The 25,929-nt window shown below is 35.2% G+C and overlaps 1 protein-coding gene across 4 annotated transcripts in view; it reads right to left on the bottom strand.

The window, feature by feature from the left end:
• Nucleotides 1–25,929, bottom strand: part of PCDH9 (protocadherin 9) — a 676,877-nt gene that overhangs the window by 474,098 nt on the left and 176,850 nt on the right. Inside the window, exon 3 of one of the 4 annotated variants that reach the window (XM_066313372.1) lies at nucleotides 22,480–23,816. The exons of the other annotated variants lie outside the window; for them this stretch is intronic. Within the exon in view, the coding sequence (XP_066169469.1) occupies nucleotides 23,796–23,816 (21 nt within the window). The 3' untranslated portion in view covers nucleotides 22,480–23,795. Of the gene's footprint in view, nucleotides 1–22,479; nucleotides 23,817–25,929 lie in introns of those variants that run through there. 4 annotated transcript variants of the gene reach the window in all.

Raw genomic sequence — 25,929 nt, forward strand, 5'->3', positions numbered from 1 at the left:
ACAATGGTTATACAACCCGGGCCAGGTTCAAGAAGCAAGCACAGGCTAAATTTAGGTTTCAGAAATGGCACAGAGTGATAGCCCTTCTTATCCCAGCAATACTCTGAACTGACTAAATATGGATTTTCTGTTAACACAAATCCTCACACAAATCCATAAGGTTTCAATATGCACATGCATGAAACAACTTCTCTACCTACAAATTTCTTTGGAGGAACCAAACAAAAAACTCAGTCTACACTTACTGAAAATGTTAAAAATGCCTAGCATTGACCCAAAGTCTTCCTGAAGAGCCTGACTGATAATTAGTACATTTCAGTGACTTGCCCCTTTTGGGGCCTGTATTCTAATGGGTTTTAGATCTCGCAAATCAGTGCTAGGATTTGTTCTGTGCATTAACGTGCACAGAGTGCTAAGCTACTTATTTGTAATGATACTGTTCCTGTAGGAAAGCCTGCCTTGATTGTTAATGATACTTGAGGCTCTTAATCTTAAAACAAGCAGGGAGAGAAATTGCAGGGTGTGGCATAGTCTACAACACAGTTTATCATTTCCTGAAAATAAAAACCTCACTTAATTCCATTGATAGCACTCAGAATATTGTAATAGGCATTTAATTTCCTAAACAAATTGCGTTTTAAGAAGCTGAAGCAATCTCTTAAATTACACTATTTTCATTGTTTATCTTTGTTGTTGTTGTTATTTTTAAAGCTAGGACCTATTCAGAAGTGATTTATTTGAAAAAATAATTTGAAGAAACTTGCTCTTATTTTCCACTGTTCTCAAATTATTTATTTTAAAATCACAAATAAAAAAGTGAGAGTAATATCTTACTCCTCTTCAAGATTAAACATTAAGACTGCTGTACGATCAGCATTGCACCGCTGCCTAATAGTGTACACTGCTGACACATTAATTGGTTTATTGACTAAAGTTTCACAACTTTTCATTCAGCCCAAAGTGCCCTTGCTATGAACTCAACCATAGAATTTCAGGTTCAATAATCTCAATTATATTCATTAATACAACAATAGATACATATAATAAAAAAGAACAACAATTACCTTCAAACAAAGTAGAGTTAATGACCTAGTAAGATTGATTTTGCATAACAAAAAAAGTCTAGACAATCAAATCTTTGAATACCCAAAATAAAATTTTCCTTTGAACATCACAAGCTATAATAAAATAAAATGGAAGAATAAGAGTAATGAATATTCATATGGTAAAAATGTTATGACATACAGAGAAAAAAAGTATGAGGCTGATTGGTAAATTATGGTAAAATAATGTCATGACAGATTTCCCTGTTGCTGTCAACCTTTTATAAATTTCATTCCCATCTTTCAAAATGTTTTTAAAATACAAATTGCAGGAAAAAAAATTCCGTATGACCGATTCAATTTGAAATTCAAATAGAAAGACAATTTGACAAATTCTCTGTAAAACACGAATTTCAAGTTTGTCACAATTCAGTTACAGTCTTGCGGCTACATGGAATTTGCAGGAAAGGCTCTGCATCCCTTCTAAGTATCAGGCAATTTAACATCGATGTATACACACACCTGTGTGACCTGAGCTCAGCTCTTCCATGGCATGAATTATTTTTAGCTTCTGGAAACAAAATGTCAGTTAATGTACAAAGTTAATGTACATTGTGCCAAAAGGATCTGATGTTTGTAAGTAGAAGGATGCATTTCTAGACATACATACATAGATACATATAAAAGGGAGTACCATTGATTGAACAAAACCACAAAGTAATGGAAAAGCCTCTAACATACACAGAACAAAAATGTGGACTCAGCTGGTGGGACAAAAGATAAAAAAGGAATGAATTGAGTGTTTCAGTAAGACACTGAAAGGAGTTCAAGGTACTTGGTGAATCAGCTGCTGACCTCATATCAAACTCAGTCCTAATCACGGTGAATGAAAATTGGCTGTTTGTAGATGATGGCTGGAAAAGGCTTTAAACCACAAACTCATTCTAATATGCTACACAAAAAAATTGAGAACATATCATCCCCTAGCCAAATCATTGAATTGTCTAGCTGCAAATCATATAAAATCGTCCTGAATTTTCATTCACATTAATTGCCAGTCTATATCTAAATGAAGATGTAATTACATTTCTAAGAAAATACATAAAATCCATTCTTAATTTAATGTATGTCATGTATATAGCTAAGGTAAATAACTTTTTTACTTCAAACACCTGCCAGAGAGCTGCCTGCCTTTACAAAATTACTAGAGGTAGTGCACAGGGAGGTAGAAGAATTTGGAATTTTAGGTGTTTCAGACTTAAAAAGGTCAGGTCCAGTGAGAGCATAACTCTGAGAATATTTCCCTAAATCCAGCATTTATGGAAAGAGAAATATCCACATGCATTCCGACTCTACAGTCCTATTCTTAGAATATCCATCTACCCATACACTGTGATATGTTTTGTCAGAGGCATTTTTGGATCCAGTTACTCACCTTTATTTGTCATCATCCTAGATATTTCCTCACTAAGTGTCTGCTTCCACAGTACATTACGTAAGGTACTTCAAAACGGTTCCATGTATACTGTCAAAATACCTAAATGCCACATGCTGAAAACACATTCCGAGTCATCATGCTTGTTATTGTGCTTGTCAGACATTCTTGGTTGCTCCTGATTAACTCATGCACTGTACAAAGGACCAAACTGTCTGGGATTTTTGAGGATAGATGTCAAGATAATACCCTGACACTCATGCCAAAGTTTCAGGTGAAAATCTGTTTATCAAAGAAAAAAAATTCCTTCAGTGTCAGTTCCCTGTGGGAAATCTGAAATGCCCCAGAACACTGGCCTTGGTGGTAAGTCTGCCTGTGTTCTCCATTAGCATCTACAACAAACCCACTTGATGATAAGGAAAGGTCACCAAATGTGGTGGCTGCTGTCTTGGTAACCATCAGAGTCAGTTATTCATACTGCTTGTAATCAGGCTAAAAGTTCCTGAGGCTCTGCCATCTGGAAAATTTTGCTTAGCATCTCTAACAACTTCTTCTATTTTATTTCTTTTTTGACTATGACAAGACTTGATTCAGCAACAGTTTGGAAGCAAACCTCCTGATTCTTTATTTCAGATAATCTTTACAGACATTTAACAATATGATTTTTTTCTTTTTTCCTTTTTATTTTTTTCCCTTTTATTTTCTTTTCTCTAGACTGAGAGATTAATCTCTGTGTTAGAGATTATTTGAAAAACCAGATACATAACATAAAAAAAAAAAAAAAAAAAAAAAAAAAACAAAAAAAACACAAAAAACCCTCTGAATGTACCAGAAATGAGAAAATAAGAAAAGACTACGAACAAATCTTTCTCTTGCCTGCTGTGTCTCTTCGTCATGTTTTCCCTCAGATCAGCCAGCTTACAATAGCTTACCTATTACAAACAATGTCGCAGAAGGGACTGTCCCTTAGGGAAAAAAATAACAGTAAAAAACCAGAGCAACTTTTTCCTCCATCCTTCCTACAACTCTTTGCACCTTTGCTCCCTGCTCTTCCCAGCAAATTTCAAGTCTCCATTATGTGGCAAGTCCCATCATTTGTCATAATTTTTCTCTTCCCTCTCTCCTCCTACCCAATTTCCAGCTGCTCCCAGAAAAGTTGTAAATGCTCTCTTTGCAGACATATACCTGAGAAAAAATGCAGAGGCCAGACCAGTGCAAAATATGAGCCTTTTTTCCAACTGCTCAGCTGCTATCTTTTTACAGAAACATATTATTTTAAATTGCAACAAAGAATAAAATAGAAATATTCTAAGGGCTTAGTGAAAATTCAGTCTGTGTAATGACTCTTCCAGATTTTTATTTTCTTCATCTTTTAACATCACTATTTACTGTAGTGACTCCATCAAATAACTTGCTCTAAATCTCCTACTTAACAGGGTATTAAATTCAAATATCTACAAGAGTGCATTCTTTTAAGTTGTGGAGTCAATTAATTTCATCTTCTCTTGCCCTGGTTTTGGTATTTTGGTTACACTAATTTAATATTTCTTGTGGTTTTGACTTGTTCAGCTGTTTATTTCCAATGTCCTTAATGCCATATATACCACCAGTACTGGCTAATTCAACCTTTTTGTTTAAATCAAGATAGCCACAAAATAATTGGACCGAGCATCTTAGATTTTCCCATACACATTGAATTGTGCTGTTCAAAAAGAATTGTTGGCATCTACAGTGTCAAAACTTCTGTACCGCAGATGATATACAGTAAATCCATTTCAACTCTTGTCTTGCATGGCATCAAGCAAAGACAGAAGCACATTCAACAGACAGGCTCCTGCTGATGCGTACTGACCAGGGGAATTGAGGACACTTTGTAAGTCATCCAGCAGACCAGGACAACTTTACATTGGTGCAACTACTATGAAAAGGGAGTTGCTAATAGTCTATAATAGTGAGAGAATAAGCACATATCTATGAAAAAATCAAACTTACCAATTTTTCTAAGTGTAGTTAGTTTGGCTCAATCACTTTTATTACATAGCATGTCTAAAAAGTGGCCTTTATTGGGAAGCATACTAAAATAACTGTTAGATGTTGGTGTTGCTGTTGGTTTAACATGTACTATTTCCCATTAAATACTATAGCTAGCAAACAGTTTGTAAAATTTAGATTTCATCATCCAAATCGTATTTTCATATGTGTGTGCTCCTTAAGAAGCCATGCAATTAATTCAACTAATTTTTAATAATGATAAATGCAAATGAGAATGGAAGTAGCACTATAAAAATTAGCCCATATTCCTCTGAAGCTCCTTCACATTGCCACTTTCCTAAAGATTTGGATGTGTTTGTCTCCTCTTGTTCATCTTCCTCAAGAATACTAAGCCAGTGAACACATGCACTACTACTGATACTTAAAATATCATCTAAATATATGTTATTCCTGCAAGTGACAGTGTCCTCTCTCAAACCCTTGATTTATCAGATATTGCTATGAACTTCTTCATGACCTGAATTCTTTGTTCTGTTTCTAAAAACAAATCAAGGAAAAAAAAAAAAAGGAAAAAAAATATAATAAAACAGAAAGAATGGAAAAAAAAAAAAAAAAAGAAAGAAAAAAAAGGCAAAAAAAATGCCTTTCCCCTCTAAAAAAGCCTAAAATCCCCAAAACAAAAACCCTGAAGCCACACCGCCAAAACTCACCAGTTTATATTAAGATATTTTAACCTGTTCATCACAGGCAAGTTATCTTTAGTGTTATGATTTAGCTGCAGATTTGAAATGTAACTACACCACCACAAGAGAGTCTGTGTTTTATTAGGAGAAGCAAATAACAGTTTTGCAGCAAAACACTTACGGAAATCTTTTGTTATTCTTATTGTTTCAAAACAATTTAGTTGAACAAATAAAGCAGCTCTCATTCAAAATATGCTATATTTGATAAAGAAAATAACAACGTGCAGGTTTGGAAAGACAGCAAGCTTGATAACTTTTATTAGTGTATCATGACAGTCAATTTCTGTATACATTGCCTTGCAAAGATTTGATGGTACCTTAACTGAATCTGAAAAACATCAGAGACTCTCAAAGCTAGTCAGAAAAAGAAATACATCTAGAAATATCTTAACACATTTCTCAGCAAAATGTTCATTTTCATTCTTCTCTGGAAATACGGAAATTTGGATAAATTCAAATAAAAAAGATTGAGTTTAGGGAAAGAACACCAAAAGCTTGTCCATGCTACCTTCCCTATCTGTAATCAAGAACAGCATTTTAGAAGATAAAAAATGCCTCCTTCCTCTTCTTCTCTCACATTTTCCCCCTGCACACCACCTTGTCACATATGCACTCCTCTGGTATCTGAAGCAAGCAAAAATCTCCAGCTAAAAGCAATGACACACAATTTCGAACATTTGTGGAGCTGAGGTTACACTTCATTACTAATCAAAAATTTCCAGAGTTTATTCAGAACTTCTGCATAAAAAGCTGATTTTCTTCCGAAGTGTAATCCTATTCTGTAAGTAGCATTCATGAACAGTACAGAACACTTTTGCATTTTCAGTACACCACAGGATTCACTATCAAATTTCCTGAATTTACAAGTCAATAGACAGTCTTTCAATCTATCTGATCTTTGCAGACTCAGCATGCTACTTGTAAGCCAAGCTGTTGTCCTTCTGGCTTTGCATATTGCTGCCAGCACCAAAGGTTAGGCAGGCCCAACTCCTCACTCAGTAGACACAGCACAGAGAACTGGGGTGTGCTGATCCCACAGATAGATACCTCTTCATCTGGGACAGGTGGTAACTGAAGTGAAGCCTCATACTGCTCTACAAAACACCAAGTCAACTTAGAGTGCCTTTCTGTCATGTTCCTCAATGCTACCTGTTCTAGAAATATAGGCCATCTATACTGATCCCTCAGACATACACAGCACACCCCCTGTCATCACCTTTTCAATGTACAATTCCTTTCCTTTTTCAAATGAAAGATAAAATAATGATCATAAAAGAAACCAGAGGGCAGCATGTGATAAAAGTTCTATTCAATCTGTTTTTCAGAGTAATGCTGTGTGTGCTTAAAATACTATCCTGCCTCAACCAACCACTTTTTGTTTCTAAGAAAAAATTTGAATGGCATGATAAGATGTCATTGCTTGCAACAGTAAAAAGGAACTGAACACAGAAACTCCAGAAGGTCTTCTGCAGTCTTAAGTTCCCCACATGCTCTAAATACGCATGCTGTCTTTTGATCTGTATTCTGAACTTGCCCCTCAAACCAGCTGTCATCCTGAATGCCTGCAGCTCTATTACGAGGAGAAAACACCAACCTTATCACTAAGGATTTGCTACTGGATCAATTCTGTAGGTGTTATAAATCAGCATAGCTTCAGTAACTTCAGCTAAGTGATGATGATTTGCAACACCCTGAGGATCTGGCCCTCTGTCCTAATCACTTCATTAATCTGCATATTCCTGAAAGAAACACTAATCTTTTTTCTAAATTACTTTTACTTCAACCCACCTGTTATAAGTCTGATGTGGATTTATACACAGTTCATATCATACTTTCTTATTTTTGAGGAAGCATTTCCCTGAGGCTGCCCATGGTCCATAAATGATCTATGTGGCTGATGGAATCAAGCTGGAGCTGGTGCTTTCAGTAGGTATGAATTCAGTTCCTCAAGATTAATCCACTAGAATCTAAACACTATTAATAGGGTGGAGAGGAAGAAACATGTTTTTTCTGTCCAGGGAATAAGAGGCTGGCCACTTTGGAAGGAAACTATTTGATCAGATGTGTCAGAGAAAGAGGACCACAGCGCCCACCTTTCATAATAAGTAGCTTATTCCCAGAAAAGGAGAAAGTTGGTGTTGGGAAGCATGTTTTATCAAATTGCCTCAAGACGTCAATGAAGCTAAGATCCCAGCCAGATTCTAAGGAGCTTTAGTTATTTATATGAATAAAAAGACCATTGATTCCTACACTGGACAGTATTTATATGGTTTTTTTCTCTTTTTGTTTTATTTTTTAAATAAAGTAAGCTTTCCAATTAATAACTTAGCTACTGGAATTATGGGGATAAAAACAGTTTCAATGGAAATGCTGTGATGTTTCCATTTTGGAGCTTTTCATTGTTCACTGAATTTCCTTCTGATGATGTCTACTGTTTAAAAAGGACCTTGAGGGACCACCATTCTGATCCTCCATGGCATGGCCTGAAAATTAAAGAATCCAGCAAAAACCTAACTAACTACTCAATTTTATTTGGCAACTCATAAAAAAACCTAAAAAAAAAAAAAAAAAAAAAAAAAAAAAAAAAAAAAAGTGTTGATCCCAAATTTAAAGTGAGACACACATCAAATTTATTATGTGGATATTTAAACACTTCCAGAGTCTTCTGAAAGTATCATCAGCACAAAAGAAATAATTTAGATGGAGTTGAAAGAGTTATTTTGTCTGCCTAAAATGTTTTTGTAAAAGCAAATATCTTCTTTCTGCAGAAATATGTAGTGATTGTCTCTAAGTCAGCATTTTTCAAATGTTAAAATACTGTAGAATTGAAAAGGTATTTTTATAAACCGAAAATAGAATGAACTGACACCTCACATACCACACTTTATTAACAAGCCCAGGCTTTCAAATATCATGCTCAACCATAAGAGGTATTTAACGAGTGACATAAGATTCCATACTCTAAATGAACTAATATTAACACCCATTTCTAGAAGGTTACAATTATATCAGGCTGAAAGCACTACGGAAAATACAAAATGTACTTCGGATAGGTTAAAGAAATATTTTCAGTACACAGCAGCAAATGTTCTGTGCTCAGATCTTTGCACTCTGCCCAGCCCAGAGAATGTTGAACAGAGTGCAAGGAAGACAATTTTTAACTCCCAAATTCATAGAAATAACTAGCTCCCAAAGAAGAGAGTTAAAGGTGATGCCACTGTAATTGAGATAATGTTGGTTTTATGGATGAGTTACATACCTAGAGAATAGGAATGAACTGAGTGTATAATTTAAATAAAACTCACACCTTGCCAATTTCTTAAGAGTTATTTCATTACACTTCTAACAGGTAAGGAAATACAATTTCTTGCATTTCTAGTCTTTCCTTCTTCAAAATTTATTTTGGACTACAAAAGGATCTTTTACGCATCAAGTGAAATTCTCCTTAATAGTGAAGGCTAGTGTAATAAATGCCTGCCTGGCTTTGGTAGCGTCAGGATGCATTTTAAAGGGCCACTATTTCATGCAAAAATTTGCACATTATCATACTGCATCACTGAAGTATTTGTAGTGTTATTGCTAACCTCATAAAATAAACTCAAAAAAACACTAAACAAATTACTATACTCTTCCATTTGCCTATTTGGAGCCATCAGTAAGGTACTATTTTTAATAAATTTTCCTGCTCTTTCTGTGAGAGAGACTAGTTGCTAAATGTTCTGATTTCCCCTGATATATCCAACTTCATAAGTTTGCTGTTGCTATTCTTCCTATGCACTTACTGTACATCAAGGACAAATCTCATTATAATACCTATTCTTAATACTTATCTTCAGTCAAGCCACCCACCAGTGCTCCTCCCATCCTTTAGAAAACAGCATTCCTTGGGATTTAGTGACTGATCTCTAGGCCCATATGAACTAAGTTTGAATCTTCCACTATGTTTCAGGAATTACTTCCCTGAAATTGTATGGGTATTCAGAGACCAAATATTAAGTAGAATTCAGCCACAGCAATATAAAGACATTTGTTAGACTAAAAGAGAGTACATGAGGAAAAGGAAGGGGGTGAGTCACTTAAAATTTCAATCTAAAATTTGCATTCTGTAATCTCTTTTCCAATCTCCTTTCTTCTCTCCTGCTTCAAAAACCTGTTTGTTATGTCTTCTGTCTTAGCATTAAAAAAAAAAGAAAAAAAATCCTACCTGATTCTCTCTTCTAGCTACACTAATCCCATTTTACTACAACACTTCCTATTTTCTCCCTCTTCACCCCCAGGCTTTTTATCTGAATTCACTACATACTTCACTAGTAAACTATCGCTGCTCATCACCTGCTGTGAATCACAAACTCATTGCAGAAACTATGGACCTATAGCTGGCAAGAACCAGTAACAGCTTTCTATATCTCCTTGCCCTAGAATAGGAGCCTACACAGACTATACTGCTGGTGAGCTGCTATGCAGTAAGTGCAATTTGCATGCACTGGTCAGTGCCCAATGATGACTGTTGGCTGTTGAAAAAAATGGTCACTGCCAGCCACTGAAATTGTGTGCAGAAATGGGTCACCAATGTCTCCTATCACAAGGTAAGTAGTTACAGATTGCCCAGAGAGCCGATAAATGCCTTATCCCTGGTAACATTCAAGGTCAGCATGGACAGGGCTCTGAGCAACCTGTTCTAATTGAAGATGTCCCTGCTCATTGCAGGGGGTCTGACTGGATGACCTTTACATGTTCCTTCCACCCAAAACTACTGTATGATTCTATTGTTGTGAATCCAGATTTGAAAATAGCAAATATTGCAATAACAGCCAGTGATACTGATGGGTTGCAGCATGGCACATACAGCCTGCAGCACCTGATCAGTTTACAGTAGTGAAATACCTACTTTTGTCAGGAGAGACCTCAACATCGATAGTAACTATTAATCAGGTACTGCCCAGACTGGAAACAGGCTATTACCAGTTAATGATGGGTAGTACCTGTTCTAAGTACATGTAGTCCTCACAAATCATGGCTAAATAATTAATTCTAGTAAATTGAGGTTTAACAGCTTTTCTTGTCTTTTTGTCATCTTGTGATACCCTCATAACCAAGTTTTTCTCTTACATTTTGCTACAATATCCTCCCACCCTCTCTCTAGAGTTTAGTAGTACAACATAACATCACAGTTTAATTTTCTTTCTACCTGCAATAACCATCAAAAATGATTTTCCCAAGCCCTCACTTATTTTCACCACCTTCATATGGGTACACAGCCTATGCTCTCTCTAGAAGTTTTTCAGAAAAAAACTGGAGCAGCATCCATAGCTAACTGCTACCCAGTCAATGTTTACTTGCTACATCACTATCTGCAAGCTTGAGAGGTGGTACTCTTGGTTTGTGTCAAGAACGAGGAAGGCTAAGGAAATACCTTGATGTGTCACATGCCATATTGGCTGTTGGTTTAAATTTGTAGTCTTACCCAAGGTTGTTTTTTCTTTAGGACCTAGATTACAAGAGATGTGGTTCTTGTGTAGAGTTCTCCCTCCTCCTCCACTTCTTTTTCAGGTTACATCAAATTTGTTTTGGATAATGTCCTGTCTAGGCAGAATTCCTTTAAAAAAGAACTGGTAAGAAAAGATCTTAAGTCAGATCACAAAGGTCTGGAAAAATGAATGCTCCAGTTTCCTACTGTTCTGAATCTCACATATTATGTTCTTATCCAGCATTTTTAATTTATATCTTTTACTGAGGTCATCTGTTGGAGTCCAGTCCCTTGGATGGCCTGGGACCTGAGGAAAGGAGTTTGAGCCCTGGACAGGGGGGTGTGGAGACAGTCGAGGGGGCTCAGAGACCTTGGCACAGAGCCCAGGAAGACACCAGGTTTGATTTTGATCCATGGGAAAAGCTTTCAACATTGCAGAAGTAATTACAAACTTCCAGGTTGTGAAAATTGTAGTTTAGCACAGTAGATGATGTAGAATTTAATAGTTTTAGAATTTTTAGAATAGAAGTAAATGGGGACAAGATGGTGGAATTTGGGTGGTACCTTATGTACTTCTCCTTCTTCCTCGTCCTCCATTTTTTGGGGCGGTGATGGCACAAAGTAGTTAGAGTGGATTGGATCGAAGTAGAATGTCACTTCTGGTGTGGGCACTGGGCATTGGCACAAAATAGTAAATAACTAGTACGTAATAATCTGTATAAATATTAGGGGACATCCCATCTGTGGGGCAGTCGCCTCGTGTCCCAGCTGCTGTCCAGACCTCGGCTGGGAGCAGAGAAAATTTTGAGATACCAAATAATAAACAACACGAGAAACCTGAAAACAGACCTTGAGGACTCTGCTTTTTTACACGGACACGACTCGGGGCTTTTTAGAGGGCCAAGGACTTTAAACCACCTAAATCTCGGGTGAGGAAACCCCCCTGACAGTCATCAACTTAGTTTGTATTTTAAAAATATACAAAATGGGTAATGAAGTGAATGGATGTTCAGTAAGATAATTTCAGAGCCTGGAATGGATAACAGTGCTTTGAATCTCTTTCCAGTGTACTATGTGTGCAATAATAAAGACCTGTGGAAATGGTTGTGAAATGACAGAACCACCCAAGTTCAAGTGATTATACAGAAAAGTATGAAGAAAATTGGAAAATCAGGCTCTGGGTGAGACATAAAGCAAGAAGATAAACCAAATGTACCTTCCTCCTTTATTAACTTTCTTAATGAGGTTACTTCTGAGTACCATGAACTCTAATGAGACCAAGAACCATCTATTTTAAATGCCAAGCAAACCCCTGCTAAGCAATGGACTCTTTTTTTGTAGGGCTGATGCTCTCAAATCCTCATAGTAACTGGCAAGGCTTCCCCATCTGCACTTTGTTTTTTATACTTTGTATTTTGAGTATGTGATAAAGCCCAACGAAAAGTTTTGCCTTTACAGGCAGAAGTATATGTTTTCTTCTTTTTTTTCTTTTTTTTTTTTTTTTTTTTCCCAATTGATAAACAATATTGCACTAACATATGTGGAAAGATCAAGATACAATTTATTTTTTATTATTTCTATTATTGCATTCCCTTACACAATGGCACTCTCTTCAGAGACATTGTTTTTAACATAATATTGATTTAATGTGCCTCTTCCTATGTGTTCCATATCCTCAGATTAAAGATTTAAATTAATATGACAAGTGAAACACTAAGAAATTCAACAAATCATCAGATAGAGTTATCCATACAGGGTATATTTTATAGAAAAAAAAATCACAAACAAACATGCAAACAAACAAATAAACAACAACAAAAAAACCCACTTCAGCAGCCACAGCCTAGGCCAGATTTAATTTGCTTGATTGATCTTGAGATCTTTGAGCACAAATTTATTATTCTCCTATTAACTATTATCATTGCTGGAATTTATAAGGGACCTGTAAACCTATTAAATTGGTCTTAAATGTTGCAATCCATTTATTGAACAGACTAGCAATGAAAAATTAATTATTAAATAACCACCACAGAAAAACGTCAGTGGCCTTGTCACCTCAGAGCTAGATTGATAGCACAGTGCCTTCTGGAGAGGTGGGGCCCTGCAACACTCAAATATAAACCTTGGAAGGATAATGCTGAGTGTGTCACTGCATAAGTCACATTTTTATATTAATGTTCTATTAAATGTGAGATAGAATAAATTTATCTGGGCCTCGCAGACTCTGTCTTAATAAATGAATTGGCACTCTTTCAGATGTAAAAAATGATCACAGCTTCTCAAGGGCATTGGAAACCCTGAAGCATAAGACACCAGTAAATACAAAAAGGAAAGGCAGCATGGACAGTGATATATTTGCAAGCACTGCAGGTGAGCCAACACTTTCAAACTGCTGAGGCTAACAAAACAAGGGCAGTGAACTCCCAAAATGGTAAAAGCACCTGCAGTAAGAAGCTGTGCTTGAGTGCTGTTGCACAAACATGTCCACTACTGAAAAAAAGCGGAAAGGGTGTGGGTTTATCACCCTCCTGCTACTATATTTCAAGATATGTTTGTACGTTTAAAATTTCATGAGCAGTATTAATAATTTATTTTTCTCCTGTCCTTTAATTTTCTAAGACTAGACTTTGAAAACAACAGGCATGGAGAAGATATATTCTCTCCCTCCTGCAGAGATATCTACAGAATGTTCACTTGCATTTCCCTGTAGAAGCGCTGTCATTAGAAATATTTAATCTGGCCTGGAAAAAATGGTTACAAGTTCTTAAGTCAAAACCAATATGCCCCTGTCCTGGCACATCTCTCCAGAGACAAGATTTCTGCAAGCAGCTCCATTTCTGAAACATTTGGCTTACATGAGGCAGGACAGCTCAACACTCACACTCAGGCACTGAAAGGCTTTCACGGTGTAGTTGAGCTGCACTGTGTATTTCCACAGACACTAAACTAAATGATTGCAAATGGCTGTTAAAGTGGCCAGAAAACTGTCCTTCCTCACGTTGTCACACAAAAGAAAAACACATGGCATTCCTTTTATCCAGAGTTCTAAAATGATGGTGTTCGATAGCTGTCCATCTCACACTGCCACATGTTCCAACGTTAGCCAGTACATGAACAGCAGGTTCTGATAAGCATCATGCAAAACCACAGCAAGCAGCGAGTTATGCTAAAATTGTCCTGTCCTGTACTCACTGCTGTTCAAATTCATGCAGCTGGCATCCTCTTGCTGAATACACAAGAGCATTTGAATAAGAAGGTAAAAAGGAAGAGGAAGAGAAACTTCCTTGGAGTCTGGCATTTTTCCAGAAAGCCAGGAAGAAAATTCTCAGCATGTAAACACTACAAAGGAAAGTGAATGACAAAACAAAATGCACAATTGGGCTGAGAAGTTTTGAGTAATGAAATAAAATACGTAATTATGCTGATAAGTTCTAAATATATGATTTTCTTGGTCTAACTACACGACACTTGCACCTCACTCATGAGTCCTACAACTGATGTGTGAGGAAATTAGAAGGACTTTATTCATCAAAAAGTGAAACGTGACTTCACGTAAGCATATGGTTGCATGGAAACACAAGCAGTGAGATGAACGGTAAAAAATGACAAAAAAATCTGAGCTATGCTAATCTCTACACTAATATCTAATTCTATCTGTCTTTAAATGTCGTAAGGAAATACATTATAGCCTCAGATAAGCAGTCTGAGACAGTTTGTAACAGAAACTACATATTTATAGGAATATTTATTTTTTTAAAATTCAAAATGTGAAGGGAAAAAAATGAAACAAAAATGTTTTTTCTTTCATTCCATGAGGATAATAGCTTAGACAGTCATCTCTCCTGAAGTGTACATCATTGAATCCAAGAACAGAAACTAGTTTTGAAGCTATTATGTTATGTATTCTATGAAAAATCCATTTGGTTCAAGAAATAAATGAGATAATTAATAGCCTGAAATTAAATTTGTGTATGTTTTGGCTGGGATAGAGTTAATTGTCTTCACAGTAGACTGCATGGTGCTATGTTCTGGATTTCTGACCAAAACACTGTTGTTAACACCCACGTCTTACATGTTTCTAAGCAGTGTTTGCACAGCTTCAAGACCTCTGCTTCTCGCCCCACCCCACCAATGAGGCTGGGGGTACAGAAGAAGTTGGGAGGGGACACAGCTGGGACAGCTGACCACAAACTGACTGAAGGGATCTTCCATACAACATGATGTCATGCCCAGCATATAAAGCTGGGAGTAGAAGAAGGAAAGGGGGATGTTCAGAGTGATGGCATTTGTTTTTCCAAGTCCCTTGTGACACAGGATGGAGCTCTGCTTGCCTGGAGATGGCTGAACACCTGCCCACCCACAGGACGTGGTGAATGAATTCCTTGTTTTGCTTTGCTTGTGTGAGTGGCTTTTGCTTTCCTATGAGGCTAAATTTATCCCAATCTATGAGTTTTCTCACTTTAACCCTGCTGATTCAGTTCCCCTATCCCACTGTGGGGGAGTAAGCAAGTGACTGTGTGGGGCTGAGCTGCCTACTGTGGTCAAACCAGAACCAGCTTTTAATTATTCTGGTAACAGGTAAACCAATTTTTTTCCCCCTTCATTATAATTATAATACAATAACCACTTTTGTTTTGTAAGTAGTTTTCTTCTTTATTTTCAAATCACCTTTGATGGTGGGAAGTAAGACAGATTCAAATTTACAGGGAGTTGAGACACAATTTCAGCTACTAAGTGAAGCCAATTTCTTTAGCCATTTTTATGATATACACTGCTTTGTAAATTCAGACATTCAAAAAATGTTAACGCTTTCAAGCAAAAATGTGTACATAAGGAAGCAAAATAAATATGTTTAGTGTGAATGTTTAAGAGAGCAGAAAATCACAAACAACATAACTAGCTCAGAATGTTCCAGCTGAATCTAAACTTAATATTCTTAGAACATGACTCCAAGTGCTGCCCAGTCCGTGTGTCCTATTTCCTGTCTAAGTTTATCAGGACATCAACAAGAGAAGTGTAAGAAATGTCTTTCTGTTGCCAAAATACAAAACCTGCATCCTTTTGAGAAGGTGCTCTGTGACATTTGCAGAGTTGGTATGTCCCATGCTACAGATATATTCAGTATCTGGCTCCTGCTCCACAGTAAAGAGAAACTTGATAGTGTTGGAATGAAAGCACTTATCTCTCTACTCGAGAACAAAGAAAGTCTTGACTGAATGCAATAGTTATTATCCAAGGATACATTCTTAATCCAATATATCTGAACAATCTATTAAAATGACCCAAGAAAGTATTAGGCAAGGGAAGAACTATAAGATGATAGGTACAATAAGAAGCAAATCTTAAATTTTTCTAATTCTTTAAGATTTAAGATTTTTTCTAGAACTGTAAAAATCCCAATTATTAATAGCTGTAAAGCTCACAGATAAATATGTGACACTGCAACAGGTGTTAGTTCACTTTCTCTCTATTTAAGAGACAAAATTTATGAGCCTATCTAAAGAAAACTATAGCCATCAGGCATTGAATACAGACTGAGCTTTTCTGTAGCTAATCAAAAACCCACATGTTCTTGTTGAAAAGGATAAATGGCCATATAAATTAATTTCAGTATTTTCAGGCAGAAGGCAACATGCTTAAATACTTTTCTTGAATGTTGTCAAATAAAAGAATGCAAGCTGAAATTAGCACTTCTCTCCTACTAAACAGGAATACAGCCGAAGCCTGTACATATGTACATACAGTATGTATGTACATATATAGTATGATCAAACAGACTTATAATAACTGGCATTGGATACTAAATTGCATCCACAATATAATATATATAAAGTTATATATATATATAATGTCTTCAACAAATGGCCCAGGTCAAATCTAATCCCAAATCTAATATACCATACAGTTTAGGTAATCCACATATGATCAAGAAATATTGCTCTAGAACAATATTGTGTAGTTTTGTAAAAAGAGCCACTAGAGATAGATTGATATCAGACCATCTCTACTATTAGGTGTTACAATTGGAAACCCTGAACCTACAGCTGGTCACTCATGTATTAGCTTTACCAAGACTAAGCATGTGAACTTTCAAAACTGTATCAACAGAATCAATTTACAATGTGTCAATAAAATGAAAGTCCATCAAAAAGAACAGCAAGGGAAATAATATCTCTTATGATTTTAACGGAAGAATTTGCTCCCCATTTCTTCCCAAACAATGGTCATTATTTTTTTATCGTGCACTTACTTTAACATGTTCAATAATAAGAGTTTCTAATAGAAAATTTCTCAGAAGTACCTAGATTTCAACAGATGATTACATGTCCAGTGTTTTTATCCCACACAACACAAGGCAAAGGGTGTATAAGTAGACAGGCAAAAAGATAGGTATAAAGCATTAGTGTGTGTGCATATAAATGTCCATGAATGACGAGAAATTTTTTGTGGCAATCCCATTAAATGCCAAAAAGTCTTCTAAGTAGATGTCAAACGCAAATTTAAAAAAAAAAAAAAAAAAAAAAAAGTCTGAAAAGTCTGGAACATGTAGGATGTTGTCTTTTAGTAACCTTTGGTTGAAAAATTAAGATTTGTCATCCACTTGATCCATTTGTACAGTGACTAATGAGCTAATAAATTTACAGAGAGATGAATGCAGAATTTTTGATTTCTCTTTAAAAAGGTGTCTAAAGACTAAATGAATTATTTTAATAAAATAGGGAATACAATATAACACAATAAACCCCATAAATACTGTGAAACTAACCCTTATAAACGTAAATGAGACTGTTTACTGTGGGGCCATTACTCATAAGTATAAATACTTTCTCTTTTAGTAAAGGCAAGGGTTTAAAAAAAACCCAAAGTAATTTCCAGAAGTTGTGTATTATAAATCCTTTCACACATGAAAATTGTAAGGGATTATAGATTATAGTCCATGTTATAGTAAGAAAGAATTCTTATCCTTCATGATTTTGAGCAGGTAATTTCATTCTTTCTTCCCCCCTTTGCTTTCTTATTCTTCACCTATGAATCCTATTTTTCTTGTAAGCTCTTTGAAGAAGGAGTTATTTATACCTGTATTTTAATCCTCCAGGATTGACTGTGGACTGCAGAAACAATTGTAATGCAGATACAACAAATGGATGTATAGATAGTCACAGGTGAAAGTGTCATACCTACACTACTGTTACAATTACCTATGAAGATGCTTCTTGGTTTAGAGCATGTGCTGCAACAAGAAAACTGATCTTCCTTTTGTCAAAAAAACTCCTAATGATTTCTAATAGTTTCTAGAGTTCACTACAGGCTTACTTCATTTATTGTCCTTATCATTCCATTCCTCCTTTTCTGTCTTCACTTGCCTGATTTTGGTCCCTCTACAACATATTGCTACTGTAGGAGGTATTCACACTGTCTAACTTTAGTCAACTAATTTAGGGCTCTGAATCACCCTCTTTAAGTGCCTACATCTCATAGAATATGACTATATATGGAATAGACATTTTTAAACTCAGGTGTTCTAATATTTACTTTTTTCAAACATCCAAAGTAGCTTGGCCTAGGTGATGTTAATTTTCTACTACATAAAGTAGTACCTGTCAACAGTAAGCAAATTTATTAAGTGACTGGGTTACAGGTATTTTTGCACTAGCTTGGCAAAAATGTCACTTTCCTTTTTTCACACCTAGATTTAATGCATGCAGTTCATATGCTATCTGTGGCAAAGTATAAAAGAAAAAAAATTAAATGCAAATAGTATCTACTAATGGAATTAGCTAAAATATCCATAGAATTTAAAAAGCAAATGCCTGCTCAATAAAATGCTACATTCAGCCAAGGAGGCTGCAGCTGTGAGTAAGACAGTACATCAGTCCCACGCCTAACCACATCTTGACCTTTCTTTTGAGACTGTCAACAAAGGTGCCAATTAGAGCAATGATTTAGAGCAACACGTTTAGCGTTCTGCTAAACACAAGTGTTACCAAGGGGACAAAGATCATGCATTTTGCCTAGTACTGGATGCCTGATTGGCTCGATACAGATCTTCCACTGACAGCCAGTTTGGTAAGTCTCAAGATGAGAAGCAGTTCAGTGCACCACCCACATACTTGTCTTTTGATCTCTTGGGACACAGAAGAGCTAATACTGTAAATATCAGAAGGACTTCCTGGTACATTGTTGATTTTGTTTAGTTTATTGTCTCTCACATACAAACTCAGTCATCTAAGAAATTACTAAATTCTTTTTGTATAAGGACAATGTTAAAACTATTTGTATCTATATATCATAATTTATCTGGTCATAAATTATGCATCTTAATTCAACATAAGGAGAGCTGCAAGCTTATTCAAACTGAGCTTCTGAAAGCCTCCCCTTCAACCAAGCCATAATAAAAGGCTTAAGCAACATATGAATCAACTATCAAATATATTCATTTAAAGAATGGTAAATGAGAAAAGGTGATGAAAGACAGAAAAAGAATTTTTTCCCTGTCTCAGTTGCAAAAAGAATGTATGAAATTTTGATAAAACTGAGATAGGCAAGATGAAAACAGTGTATAGTTGAATACGAACTGTCTAAAGCATAAAAAGAAGTGAGTTATGTGCTCAGAATAGGTAAATACTAGGATACAGTCTTAAATATAAGATTAAACTTTATCTTGGAGTTCTATTAGCAGGATGCATGTTGATGATCTCAAAAACAATATAATATAAAGACCACAAATCTATTTTGAGTGTACAAGAAAATCTTTAGCTGACACAGGCATACAAAAATTACTTTGAAAGACGTCAGGCATTTCTAGATGTGATTCAATAAATTTAAGGAAAAAACCCATATATCTAAGAATTACTATTATTTCATATATATCTAAAGTTCAATCAAAATAAATGGAACACAACATTGTTTGTCCATCCTGATCAGATCTACTTCTCCCACAGCAATTACTACAAACTGATCATCTAAGGAAAAGCACAGGATATGGAACAACATAACACATGTCCAAGTAGGTTTTCAGTACAAGAAGTATTTCAAACTGAATCTGTATTAAGGCATACTAACTGACATTCATGATAGACTTTCTTACTTGGATTTGCCAAATCCTAGGAGGTGGGAAGAACTTACATAACATACTCTACATTGAATCTCATATTTCTCAGTTAACGTTATGAAAAATACTTCAAACATTGGGCTAACATTTTCAAGGCAGTTCAGAGATGTTTGCATGCAAACAGCTACTGCTACATTAAAATTATTTTACAGTTAGTCACAGGATTAACAAGTTTCTTTAGCAGTTGTCTCTTTTTTAAAGTAAGTACTGTGTCTTTGGGGAGGGGGCAGGGGTGTTCGAGTTTTCTTTGGTGTTGTGGTGAGAAAAATGTATTGTATAATAGCAAGCTATGATCACCTATGATCAACACTTTATGTATTTTAAATCTTTAATTGCTTTTCTAAAGCTAGCCTGGGACAAAAAAAAAAAAAAAAAAAAAAAAAAACAAACAAGCAAACAAAAAAAATCTAGTACCTTGAAAATAAACACTGAAGTTATAAAAAGAAGCTAAATGAACTGATAGATATAGATATAGATATAGATACAGATATATAGAGAGATATATAAATGTTAAAGAAAAAGACAGTATAAACTTTATTGCTTTTCTCTTTGGGGTTTTTCTTCTCCCCATGTCTCCTGCAGCTCCAGCTTACTATTGCATGAATATAAATATGTTATACCTGCTTAATGGAATATGAACTGGAACCTAAAACTTAAAAGCCAACTTGATTTTGCTGTTCAAAATCAATGAAATCTGAAATTTAACAAAAAACATATGAACAATGAAAAACAAATTAATGAGTCAAAGTACCACAACTACGGTTGCATTTAAATGACAAGGCAGTTAACTTCTATTGAGTTGGCCACTAAAGACTTGCCTTTAAAATAAAAATATTATTCATTCAGTAGAATCATGTTTTTACAAAACTACAGAGATAAATACAACATAGAAGTCTTCAGGCTAGATAACATTTTTAATTTTATTTACATTGTTTTTTGATACGGTTTTACAATAAATGGTCAGTAAGAGCTTGAGAATATACCACAAAAGTTTGCAGTGTGGTATTTAGTTTTGATAGGAAGGAAAAAATTAAATTTTTTCACTGTTTCATCCCTGGGTTCCATACCAACTGGGAGAATTCAAAGGAGGCACTCAGAGAGTTATGTTTTCAAAAGGCAATTGATTCTATGAATGGACAGCATTCACACTTCTGTTGATGTTCACAGGTTGTTAATGGTGCACTTATATACTCAAAAGAATACTTAATATGGAAGAAAATTATATGGACATCTTGTGCATAGGCAAGATCCAAGCATCTTGGAAATTGTACCAGGTATGAAGACAGAAGTTTCTTTTATTATGATTCAGCTAGAAGAACATTTTCTTGTCTAGCAGATAAATGACATGATACTTTGTATGTTACCTGTCAAATACTTGATTTGATAGATTCTCCATTTCTCAAAGTACGGTATGGAAAAGAAATATTTGAAGTTAATGTAATATTAATGTATCTGTCCATCTAGCTTTAGTGTTTTCAGCTGTTTTCTTCTGGGAACCATATATAATTCTGCTCTGAGAGATTTGACTGGATGGTTTAAGGATCACGGTTTGTCTTACAGAGAAAAGTATAATTAAAAGCGTCAGGAAAAAGTCAATGTCTTTGAAAAATAGAGTGCTGTCATAAAAAAAGAACCACAAAAAAACAGTGAAATCCCAAGTGATTTGAGAGTGTTCACAAAAAACAGCTTTTCAACAGTATCTTTGTCATATTTGGATGAAATCTGAGTTCCACTTTATTAAAAACAGAATTCCTGTTGTTTTTTACTGATATTATTTTTAACTTCAAGTTAAAGTTAAGTAGAAAAATTGCATAAACCTATGTCTCTGTGATTGTATATATGTGGAAAATCCCCAGTAAGGGCAGTAAAAAATTGTCACTTGATCAAGTTCTTGATCAAGTGTAGGACAGTTGAGTATCTTACACATATACTTCTATGGCGGCAAACTTCTGGTAAAAAAAAAAAAGTTAAATTCAGAAAGGTTACCTTTTGTGCCTCATAATTCTATTAAGTTTGCTTAGCCTAAAGAAAAAAACATAATTATATTATGGATTATATGAAATTGAAATGCAGAGGTACCAAAATCATCATCCAATCCTGCTCTGTGTATTTATGTAAACTTCTATGATCCAAACTTGATGTTTTTTCTGGTCGTAGGTTTCAGGATGAAACTGGGCTTCCCAAATAAACAAGTATTTTAGCCAATATCATCCTTAGCAGTTTATTCTCACTGTGATATTTCCCTTACTATCTTGTATATTGAAGTAATAGCCATTTATACTACTCCCCAGAAAAAAAAATCATTACTTGGAACTAACAGCACTGAAGGAAGGAAAGTATTAAAACATTCTATTTGAGAAATGCAGTATCTCTTATGGATTCTGATATCCCACTACACTGGGGAAGATAGGTGGATGCACAGCCTTTTAAGGAAAGTAGACAACCAAGAAGCCTGTCTGAAAATGTGAAAATCTGAGTATATCCAAATAAATTCTAGAGAAGAAGAAAAGATTAAAAAGTATTGCGAAGAAAGAAGTACAGATTCTTCCCTTAAATATTTTAGCAATACAGCTTTATTTCCGACAGGATTTTAATACTTATTTATTGATATAGTTTATTGCTGTGGATTGACATGAAAAATAGTAGGCTACAGGCTTTGTTTAGTGAGTAACAGTTCCCTAGAGGTGTTGAAAAGTATTCTGTGACATTCTCCCAAATGAAGAAGGAAAAGGCATATATTTATCTCTTAATACTACCTGAATGTGCACACATTTCAAGAGATGTATTAAGCCACAGCAATTGCAAAGCACAGATATTTTCAGTATGAAGCCAGCACCAGGCACAGTATTGTCACTCTTTTCCATATGCATTGTTTCCACAAAACTCTGCCACCAATCATATAATGTTATTTTCTTAGGTTTGGCTGGCAAACTGTAAAGACTGATGCAATTTTTTATTAGGTTGCTGCTTATTTTGCAAATCTATTGTGAAAAGGATTCAGCTTTGAATTATTGCAGTGAGCTCATATTTTTGGTATAATCTTTTCCTCTAAATTAACTAAATGACACAGAGTATAGTTTCTGCTCTTATATTTGATGCAAAAGTGCTATTAATATAGCATTATGTTCACTAATAGATGTGACTGTACAGTTTATATTCTATGTCTGTCACTTTCTTATGATGCACAAGCCCTGTGGTATTTTAGAGCCTTCCAAAATTAAGTCAAGAGCACTGAGTTTTCTTCCTATTCTTCCTTCGAATAAGAAACTATTTATATTTTCATCTGTGCTATATTATACAGGTAATTTTTGTGTTGCTATTAATGAATAAAAGGTCACAGTGGCAAGTTTTACTATTACTCTCTTATAATTCTGTATCTTATATTTTATTGTATCATAGTAGCTTGTTAAAGGAAAAAGAATATATGTAGTATAAATACTCTTATACACAGAGATATATATGTGTGCATATATAAATATATATATATGTATGTGTAATTGGTCCATAGATAGGCATAGATTATATTCCATCTTCTGTCCTCTTACGAAACACCAGCACTAGTTATTGAGGGGTTACTAGCATGTTCGCAGGATAATTAATTTTCACAAATTAAATACTTGATACCTGTTTTCACCTGTTAACTGTTGTCAACTTCTGCTCCACCCAAAATAGTTTGGATTAGGGTTGGGTGGACAACAGTATGAAAGATGCTGGATTTATGTCAGATAAAAGTATGGGAATATCGCAAAAAGTTCTAGCTGTCCTTATGGTTCCAAACAGGTAGGGTCTGAGTTGCAGGTGTCTGATCACATTTTCCAGCAATATGTTCAGGATCTCTTTTAGTGTCCATTCTGAGTTCAAGGCAGTGGCATGCATCTGTGCAAGGTGTCCCAAGCAGTCTGAGGAGGCTCCTCTGTGCAAGCAATCATCTTGGTGAAGAAAGGTGGTGAAGTCTGTTGCATACTGTAGGCAGTCAGGGTTGATGAAGCACACATAGACTCTCTCAGGGAGAGGATGGAGAGCACTTGAGAGAAAGAGAGAGAGATACCAGGAAATAAGCAGGCCTAGGGGAGGTCAGGACGTATAAAGCCTCAAAATAAGTTTGCCCTTCCCCTTTCCAACAAGAACTTTAGATAATCCAAATCTTAAAATATCTTGGTTCATATCAGATTGTGAAAGAAAGTCGTAAAAATTAACAGCTGTCTAGACCATACCATTAGTTTGCTTTTTCATTATTTTCACACAAAGTCTTAGGTGTAAGAAGTGAACTCATATTCTGCCTATTTGGACAGATTATATTCCTGGTTTTTAGGATTATCACCAAGGCAATTCTAAGAATTGTTATGTTAAAAGCTTGCTCCCATCTTGATTTTGAATGTGTCTGCCCAACATGATGAATTAATTACTTTTCCATTCTCTGTCCTTAATTTCCATACTTGTGGTTTCAAATAGGATAATTGTTTCTCAAATATTTAGCTTTGATTGTGAAGGCAACATGGCCCTTAACCTTGTTAGAGTAATTGAATAAATGTGACAAGAACAATGTTCCTCTCAAGACACTCAGTCTCCATCTCAGAGACTAAGTAATTTTGGGATAAATGCAAAATGAAGCACAACTTTTCTCAAATATTAAAAAAGCAAAAGCATATATATTATCAATTCTCACCATATCAAAAACTCAACAACAGGGTGCTTCAAGGCACCATACAAAGACCAAGTGTTCAAATTTTATTAATTAGTGTTTAAAAAAAGAAGGGAAGTGCAAATCTGTAAAATTTACAATTAACAATAAAATCCTGTTAATCAAGTCTAAATAAGACAGGAAACCTGAGAGAAAATTGACTCAGGGATATGAGTGGCCATCTTAAAAGATGTGAAAATAATTTATTTGAGAGCAAATAAGGCCTATTGAGGAAGCAATCAATCAAACAAAAAGAAGGCCAAAAACTCAAAACCAAAAAAAAACAAAGAAAGCTAAACCTGTAACAGATCATTTGTTTTATCAGAGATGTAAATTACTATCACCATCTTATGAAAAACACCTGGGTCTCACTGCAGACAGCTCAGTGCAGAGCCCTGCTTGATGAGCAGCTGCAGTCAAAAAACCACATAAAATTTTCAGATGCATAAGAAATGAAGTGGCGAATAAGTAAGAAAGAAAAGATGTCATTATAAGAATCAATAATTTTCCCTTCTTTGGAAGAGTGTGAAATACTGGTCATCATATCACAAAAAGATATTACTGAATTAGAAGGTATTCAGAGAAGAGTGATTGTGGTAATTAGGCATATAGAGACGCCTTCATATGAAAAGATTGAAAAAACTTGAATTGTTAACCTTAGGGAAAAAAAAAAAAAAAAAAAAGATGAATAAGGAGGGATATGATGAAAGTATAAAAATGGTAAATGGCAAAGAGAAAATAGATCAGGAGCTTCTATAGTCCTGTGTCTCATAATTCAAGAACAAAAGGACACTAAGTGAAAGTGAAAAGCAGCAGGTCCAAATCTGATAAAAGAACACACTTTTTAATGCAGCACATAATTAGATTATGGAATTCAATGCCACAGGATGTCACTGATGTCAAGACCTTACCAAGACTCAAAGAAGGACTTGGCACTTACAACTCTTGGTATTCTTGGGAAATTTATGCTAACTAACTGTTAAAAGGTTTTGAAAGAGAGGTTATGTGCCATATTTCATGTTTTAAAAGAAAATAATTTAAAAAAGAATTTGGAAAAAAGTTCCCTTTAAGTAGATTTTTTTCCATCTCTGGCTGTTTGATTATTTTGTTCTTTTCTTTGCTTGTTATATTGGCATTTTTGCTTGAGACATCTGGACAGTCTTGGAGGGAGGCTGTGTAATGATGAATCACTATTCTGTTCTAATTACTATTATCCCAGTACTACCCCAGTATCTTAATATCTCCTATAAGATCTTAGTATTAGGACTTTGGGCTTCCCTTTCACAGTATAATTGTCTTATGCTCTATTGTATTCCCATTAGCCAACTGGATTTGTCACCCATTGTCAATTAGTATAACCATTGCTGTAAGCTATATAGCATTCTGCATGTGTCTGGAGCAACTGTGAAACTTCTGCATACAAAACCAAATACATTTTTGCTGTCACAGCTATACA

This window comes from Sylvia atricapilla, chromosome 2 (genome assembly GCF_009819655.1).
Source record: "Sylvia atricapilla isolate bSylAtr1 chromosome 2, bSylAtr1.pri, whole genome shotgun sequence".
NCBI lineage: Eukaryota > Metazoa > Chordata > Aves > Passeriformes > Sylviidae > Sylvia > Sylvia atricapilla.